Genomic DNA, 7,492 nt, shown 5'->3' with positions numbered 1-7,492 from the left:
GGGGGGGGGGGGGGGTGGGGTGGGGAAGCAGAGAGGGGGTGGAGTTGGGTTTTCAGTGTGCAAACCAGGTCCGTCTAATCAGCCAACAAGCCAACAATCGTAGGTCGGTCCGACCACCTCGTCCGCTCCCGGGCAGGCGCGCCTTGGGGTAGTTGTAGACGATGACAGGGCCCTTGAACAGCTCCTCAGCCAGGTAGCGCTCGTGCTCTGTCGCCAGGTCAATGCCCCAAGACACCTGGGGGGGAACCGGTTGGTTGGTTGGGTCGTCTTTGTGTGTGTGTGTGTATGTATGTGTGTGTGTGTGTGAAAGAAAGAGAGAGCGTGCGTTTGTGCGAGCTTGTGCATTTGCGCACTGTGTGTGCGCGTGTGTGCCTGCGTGAGGGCCTGTGCGTGCGTGCGCGGTTGCGTGCATGGGGATGCGTGCAGGGAAGCCCCTCTCTCCATACCGGGTTGTCGAACTTGCGGCCGCCCTTGATGGCCTCCTCCAGCTTCTCAATGGCTTCCGTGTAGCTGCAGCGCGCGAAGGACGACCCGGCCACCTGTGAGCAAGGCACCGGGCGCCGCCGCACGACAGCACGGGGGGGGGGGGGGTGGCGGCAGTCACAAAAGTGTCTCGCAGAGGCGTCGGGAAGGCCCAGGGGTCAGGAAGGGGTGGAGGGCGGTGCAGAGCAGCACAGCATGGGAAGGCAGGGCCAGGAGTGATGTCACAGACCGCACCGAAGCGGGCTTCGCAATGTGCTGGGTCCCGTGCCTCCCCAGGGTGCATGCTGGTGAATGGGCCGGAGGTATGGCCTCGCCTGAGTGCTGCCAGCATGGCTGGCTGGAAGCCCATCACAATATGCACAGCTGGTGCGGTTGGTGTCACACTTCACAGCAACCCCACGCCCTACTGCCCCTCAAACCCTTTCCAATCCCCTTTCGCATCAAGGGATTCTATAGACCCCTGCGCCCGCTGCCCCTTGCACGACAACCTGGCAGCGACCCGAAAGCTTCACGCTCCACCCCAAAACCAACCAACCTGACCCAAACGGGCACTCCCTGCGCGCAAACCCCTCTGAAACCCCCCTCTTGCATCCGCCTTCGATGAGGCTCCTCTGCTCATCCGGCCGCACCTGCTCCAGGCGCTCCTTCGCCCCCTTGTCGTACATCTTAGTAATGAACGCCAGGTCAGCCTCGCAGTGGTCCAGCACCCAGCGGCAGCAGAAACGAACATAGTCCTCCGCACACCGCATGTTGTCCTGAGGGGGGGGGGGGTGCAAGAATGTGACAGTGCTTGTGAGTGTGTGTGTGTCTGCGAGTGTGAGCGCGCAAGCTGCGCCTGGTTTGCTCTGGACAATATCGCGGGGTGAGGGGGAGGAGACAGGGCAAGGCCTTTGAGTCGGGCTTTCTCATGGTCGGCTCAACTCTTGCAGGAAGTCTACCCTCACGCAAATCCAGGCGCACGCGCGCGCGCGCACACACACACACACACACACACACACACACAACACAAGTCTTCCTTCAAGCGAATCCAGGTGCGCGCGCACACACACACACTTGCACCACACCTGCAGGTCGCAGAACGCAATCTCCGGCTCAATCATCCAGAACTCCGCCAGGTGGCGCGTGGTGTTGCTGTTCTCAGCCCTGCAAATCGGCGAGGCGGCGGCGGGGCAGGGATCATGGGAGAGGGTTGTTGCGAGACACCTCATGCAACAAAAAGGGGAGTTTTAAATGTTGGAAGTTTGCAACATCAAGAATCCCTTAGACACGAGCCGAATATCCACAATTCCAACTTGTTGCATGCAATGCTAACCCAGGCCACGCGACTGCACTGCGTTTGGGGTCTACCAGACCGCCACAGTGCTGGCACCCGCGCCCGCATGCTTGCGTGCGCGCCTGAAGGTCGGCCCAAATGTGTAGATGTTTGAGAGTGCGCTGGCGTAGTACTCCCCCTGCAGCTGCCCCGAAACCGTCAGGAACGCGGCGCGGCTGAAGAAGTCGTCCTTGTAGTCCAGGTCGCCCTGGGGGGTGCGCCTGAAACCGCCCTGCGGGCGTTGCCGCATCGGGTGCGGGGGCGCGAGAAAGTGGTGGGACGCGAGGTGGGAATGCGGCTGGGCGCCCTCGGGTGCGCGGCAGGGGCCTTGTGAAAGAGGGAGGGGCGGGCTCCAGCCAACGGGTGCGGCGTCCAGCGTGCAGGTGGGTTTGTGGGTGTGCTCGCCGCCGCCAGGAGGTCGAATTGGTAGGCAGGCGCAGGATATGCTTCGGAGAGCACAGGAAAAGCAAGCAGCAGTCCATTTTTGATGATCCACAGCACATGATTGCATACCTTGAGGCCTGCCGTACGCTTGGTTCGCGCGAAGGGCTGCCAGGCCTGGTGGCACCTGGGAGGTGCCACCTGGCCCTGCTGCAACCCCCACCTTGGGCTGCTGGCCCCCCTCTCCCGCCCCCTCCCGCCAGCCCCCTTCAACTCTCTCAAATCACAGTCACCGACCCCAACCACCCCGGCCCCAACCACGCCCCCTCACCTGGTACAGCGCCGCCGCCTCTGCTGCCTCCAGCTCCTTCTTGAGCGCCAGCAGCGCATCAACCTCGGCCTTGGACGCGGCCGCCTTGGACGCGTCGCCCTTGTCCGCAGCCGCTGCCTGCAGAAGCAGTTGGCACCGCACCCCACCCCACACCCATATGAATAACCGCTCCCCCTCAATAACATCAGATTGCAGGCTGCTCAAACACTTAATCCGCGACGCGGCAGGCAAAGCCACGACCGGGCGCGTGCGCCGGCCGGCGCGCCCCGCGTCCACCCCAGCCGCCGCGGCCCGGCCAGGCCCCGGCCCGCGCGGCTCACCCCCTTGGCCTCCTTGACGCGCTCCGCCTGCGCGGCCACGCGGCCCCGCAAGTCCTCCAGCTCAGCTTTGGAGGGCGGCGGCGGCAGCGCCCGCAGCTCCTGCTCCTTGCCGAACAGGGTGGTCACCTGTGGGCGGGGTCGATGGCCGTTTTGTGGGGTCTCATGTCGAGGGCGGTAGCATGGGTAATAGGTGAGGGGGGGTGACATGCCCGAAGCTACCGAGGCGACGCGAAGGTTTCAAACACGCTGAGGAAAAAATGGACGCCGCACCGGGCCAAAGGCCTTGCTGCGTCGGAAGCAGATGGCCCCTTCAACCCGCCCGGCCCTGGCCCGACGCCCCCCTGCCGCAGGGCGCGGCCCGCGGCTCGGGCGCGCACCGCAAACATCTCCCCCGCGCCCTCGCAGTCGCTGGCGGTGATGATGGGCGTGTGCACGTAGTAGAAGCCGCGGCCCTGGAAGAAGGAGTGCGTCGCGAAGGCCAGGGCGTTGCGGATGCGCGCCACGGCGCCGATGGTGTTGGTCCTGCGTTTGGTGAGAGGGTACAGGTGGATGGGCGGGCCGCGGACGCGTGGTGGTGAGTCTCCGATACTTTCCAGCTGGTGCAAGCGAAACCTGTTGCACCGGCTGTTCGCGTGCCGGCACACCACAGAGCCAACAAAGATGCGCCGGCCCCGCCGGGAGCGCCGAGCCCAAGTGGCAGCCCTGAGAAGGCCTCTGTTTGCGAATCACGTTCCAGGCTTGGGGCCGGCGACCAAATCCCTCGCCGTCGTGCTCCCTGTGCACGCGCCTGGGCCGCAGGTGGGCCTTCTCCCGCAGGAACTCCAGGGTCTGCTTCTTCTTGGCCATGGGATAGGTGGCTGCGTCGCACGCGCCGACGTGCAGCACCTGGGGGGGGGGCGAAACACACGGGACGAGGCGCGGGCGGTGCCGTCGGGCGGGGCGCCGCGTTGGCGGGCGGCCAGGAGGGCAGGCTGCTGGCAGAGGGGGCCCGCGCCTGGCAGCCTGCTGGGGAGGCAACACCAGCGCTTGCAGACTCACGCACAGTCTCCGACCCCGCCGCGTGCGCAACGCAGCCCTCCCGACTGCCAGCACGGCCTGCTGCAGAAGACCACCGCCCCCCGGGGCACACACGCGTATACACGTGCGCGCGCACACACTCACCCACACACTCTCACCCACCCACCCACCTACACACAGAGGCGCGCGCGCGCGTGTGCGCACACCCACCTTTGTGGCTTTGAGCTCCACCGCCTGCTTGGTGCCCTCTGGCGTCTCAGCCAGCTCCCCCTCCACCAGCACAGCCGTCCCTGTGGGCGCCAGGCGCTTCAGGCCGCCCACCTCCTCCGCCACCTCCTTGGTCACCATCACCTGCGGGGGTGGGAGCGCGGGGCGGGCGCGGCAGGGGCGGGGCGTGAGGGAAAGACGCCGCGAAGACGCCAGCGTGGGTCTTTGGAGGCAGCTGCGGAGCGGCGTTGCCAGGCAGCAACTCCCGTGCAGAGCCAAGGGAGAGAAACGCCCACCTAGTCAGCAGTCCGCTTGCACAGTTGACTGTCACTGCACGCAAGTACCCACATTCTTTACCAACAAACACACCCACACCCACACACACACGCGCGCGCGCGAGCGCGCGAACAAAAAACGTGCACACTCATTCTGCAGGCCCGCCGCACCTGCAGGCTGTCAAAGCTGCTGCCATCGTTGACCTCCAGGAATGCAAACGCGCCCGCGCCCGCCTCGCGGCCCGTCTTCACCCAACCGCCAACCCGCAGCTTGGTCCCCGCCTGCACACACACAGCAATGCAAACGTTAGTGGTGGCGGCTAATGTCGTCGGGCTGCCGATTTGTGCAAGCACTCGGCAACGAGAGCGTGTTGCGTGGAGGCACAGGCACGGATGTGTGAGGATTTCGGGCAAGCGCAGTGCACTACAACGACAAGCCCACCAGGCTCTTGCCGCCGTCGGACGTGCCCAGGATGCTGCTGATCATGGCGCGGCCATAGCTCTGGGAGTAGGGGTGCACCAGCTCGCTGTTCGCCTCCTTTTCCCGCAGGTCGGCCTGCGCAGCGACAAGCAGCAAGGGGGGCACAGTGCGCAGCGGCGCAGCGGCTGTCAATCAGCCATGCTGAAGCCCGAGGTCAGTTTGGACGCGGCACAACGTGCCCGATGCAGCAGATATCCAATAATTTGTGATATTACGGACCTGGAGAGCTGCAATCTTTTGCCGCAGCTCCTCGAGCTCGGCATGCTGGGTGGCTGCCGGTGCCGCCATCTCGCCGTTGGCCACCTAGAAACTCTGGAGAGGTTCAATGTGCCCTGTTACTATTGGAGTTTTACCTTGATCAGGCAGAGTCTGCAGAGGGACCCAACTTCGCGGCAGCTGCGCACCGCGTTGCGTCTCCCATCACGTTGCTACACGGCGCTGAGTCGAAGAAAAGGTGGCGAAATCTTACCCAGTCAACAGCGGGCCAAGAGGTCCAACCAAGACCCACATGGTGCACAACCGACCAGTCTTCAACCGCTCCAAAGATCTCAGCCTGCAGCCCGGCCCGGATGCCATCAATGATGCCAACCTCTAGGGTGTTTGGTTGTTACAGTCGTGCACGGACTGGGGTGCACGGGCTCGGGTGCTTCATACTGCCCACTGAAGGCAGCAACGGGACACACACATGTGTTGCAGTGTGCGGTTGCGACAAGGTTGGCACCCAAAGCCGGCAGCCCCGCTGGAAAAAGGAATGCGTGACGTCGTAAGTCAAAGCATACAAAAGTTATGTTTGTCAAAGGAGCACCGACGCTGCTGCTGCCGCTGGCGCCGGGGCCTGTAATCCGCGTCCTGATTCAAAATGCGTGCAAAACCGCCACCCCACGAAACCGCGATCGTAATAACACGCAGAGACGGCGCGCCCCCTGGCCGGTGGCTTGGTCGTTAAAAAAGCTGCTTGGCCGGCTCATACTCTTCATCATCGCTGCACAGCGCCGCGCCGGCGTCCTCGCCGCTGTCCTCGTCATCGCTCACGCTGCGGCTGCTGCGCCTCCGCCGCTTGCCGCCGCCCTTCGCGCCGCTGCGCCCGCCCCGGCCGCGCGGGGCCGAGCCTCCACGACCGCTGCGACCGCCACGCGCGCTGCTGCCCTTGCTGCTGCCGCCGCCGCCCTTGCCACGCGTGCTGCCGCCGCCGCCGGGCGGCTTGCGGCCGTTGGTGCTGAAAACGACAAGGCCTTTGCCTGGCTTCGAGGCAACGCCCGGCGTCCCCTCCGCGCCAGCCAAAGCAGCCGTCGACGACCGCCGCTGGTGCGCCTTTCCCGCGGCTGCTGCTGCAGCCGCGCCGCCATGCTGCGGCACGTCCGCGCTTTCGCCGCCGCCGCCGCCGCCGCCTTCCGCGTCGCCGCCGTCTTCCGCGTTCCCGTCGTCGCCGCCTCCTTCGGCGCCGCCATGCGCGATGCCGCGGCAGGTGGCATCTTGGTCCATCAGGCCCTGGATTGGTGAAGTTGAGGGTGCGCATGTTGGATGTTGTTGTTTTCTTGTGCAACGAAGAACAATTATGAGGTCAACAGACTCCGCCATGACGCGCCGCAAGAATGCTGCAACAGGCATGCATGCATTAGGGACAAAAAGCAGGGTGCATGCACGCAGAGCGGCCGCATCATGGCCGCGGCGCGCGGGCCCGCATGGCGCCCGCGTGCGCACGCGTCGCATGGGGCGGGCGCGCACCTTGAGGTTGCAGAAGAGCTCGGCCAGAACGTCCCCCTCATCCTGCAGGCAGCGCTCGGTGAGCACCGACAGGCTGAACACGACCTGTGACATCGTGGGGCGGTGCGGCAGAAGGGGAGGGGGGCAGGGGAGGGGCGGAAGGTGAGGGGTCGGCGATGACGCTTGCGGAAGAGGGAGAGATCGGGTCTCATGTCCTTGTGGGAATCAGGTCCTTGAGTGGGGTGGAGCATGCGAGTGGCAAGCTACCACACAATGGGCCAGCAGGCGCACAGCACGTGTCGCCCCCTTGCCCCGCTCGGCGGCGCCTGCTTGCCTTTGGATTGCGCGCCACGACGCCCTTCTCCTCGGCACGCTTCTTGTCCCCCTTTGGCGCGAACTCCGCCACCCGGTCGTCCGCCAGCCAGTAGGCCGCCATCAGGTACTGCTTCAGCACCAGCAGCGCCGCCACAGCTAGCGCGCCCCGCGCCGCCGACCGCAGCTCCTCCCGCGGCGCGCCGCCCCCGCTGCTGGCCCCACCACTGCCCCGCCCCTCGTCCGCACCCTGCCGCTGGCCATTGTGCGCGCCGCCGTTCTGGGCCGCCCCGGCGCTGCTGTTGGCGTCACGGGCCGGGCCGCCGCCGTTTGCCGCAGCGTCGACCGCGTGGGCGGCGCCCTCTTCCAGCACAAGATCACCCTCGTCCAGATCACCCTTGGCCGCCGCGACCAGCCGCGCCCCTAGCCCGGCCCGCAGCAGCGCCGCCCGCAGCCGCTCCAGCGCGCCGCCCGCGTGGCGGCGGACGAGGTCGCCGATGTGGTGCAGCAGCAGCAGGGGCTCGTCCGCGCGCTTAGCCGGGAGCGCCGCCGCGACATGGGCGATGAACGTCAGCAGGCCCTCTTCGGGCAGGCCGCCCGCGCCGCCGGCCACGTGCGGCGCGGCGCCGGGCTCGGGGGCGGCCGACGCGCGCCGCGGCGCGAGCGACG

The 7,492-nt window shown here is 66.2% G+C and overlaps 2 protein-coding genes across 2 annotated transcripts in view; both read right to left on the bottom strand.

The window, feature by feature from the left end:
* The window catches only part of MNEG_7753 (asparaginyl-tRNA synthetase), a gene marked incomplete at both ends in the record, with an annotated part of 6,250 nt that extends 1,155 nt beyond the window's left edge, over positions 1 to 5,095 (bottom strand). The window contains 13 exons of the mRNA XM_014043773.1: positions 167 to 235; positions 447 to 539; positions 1,113 to 1,238; positions 1,548 to 1,626; positions 1,930 to 2,027; positions 2,508 to 2,624; positions 2,828 to 2,953; positions 3,205 to 3,279; positions 3,557 to 3,712; positions 4,055 to 4,195; positions 4,498 to 4,608; positions 4,769 to 4,882; positions 5,027 to 5,095. Coding sequence (XP_013899227.1) covers positions 167 to 235; positions 447 to 539; positions 1,113 to 1,238; positions 1,548 to 1,626; positions 1,930 to 2,027; positions 2,508 to 2,624; positions 2,828 to 2,953; positions 3,205 to 3,279; positions 3,557 to 3,712; positions 4,055 to 4,195; positions 4,498 to 4,608; positions 4,769 to 4,882; positions 5,027 to 5,095 — 1,374 coding nt within the window. The remainder of the gene's footprint in view (positions 1 to 166; positions 236 to 446; positions 540 to 1,112; positions 1,239 to 1,547; positions 1,627 to 1,929; positions 2,028 to 2,507; positions 2,625 to 2,827; positions 2,954 to 3,204; positions 3,280 to 3,556; positions 3,713 to 4,054; positions 4,196 to 4,497; positions 4,609 to 4,768; positions 4,883 to 5,026) is intronic.
* A 654-nt stretch (positions 5,096 to 5,749) lies between these two features.
* On the bottom strand, positions 5,750 to 7,087 carry MNEG_7752 (hypothetical protein; the record flags this gene model as incomplete). Its single annotated transcript, XM_014043772.1, has 3 exons — positions 5,750 to 6,295; positions 6,533 to 6,616; positions 7,073 to 7,087. The coding sequence occupies 3 exons, from the start codon at positions 7,085 to 7,087 to the stop codon at positions 5,750 to 5,752; spliced, it is 645 nt and encodes a 214-aa protein (XP_013899226.1).
* Between the last annotated feature and the right edge of the window lie 405 nt (positions 7,088 to 7,492).

This window comes from Monoraphidium neglectum, assembly GCF_000611645.1.
Source record: "Monoraphidium neglectum strain SAG 48.87 unplaced genomic scaffold scaffold01404, whole genome shotgun sequence".
NCBI classification, from domain to species: domain Eukaryota; kingdom Viridiplantae; phylum Chlorophyta; class Chlorophyceae; order Sphaeropleales; family Selenastraceae; genus Monoraphidium; species Monoraphidium neglectum.
Note: the sequence above shows the minus strand (reverse complement) of the source record. Positions and strands in the feature narration are given on the sequence as shown.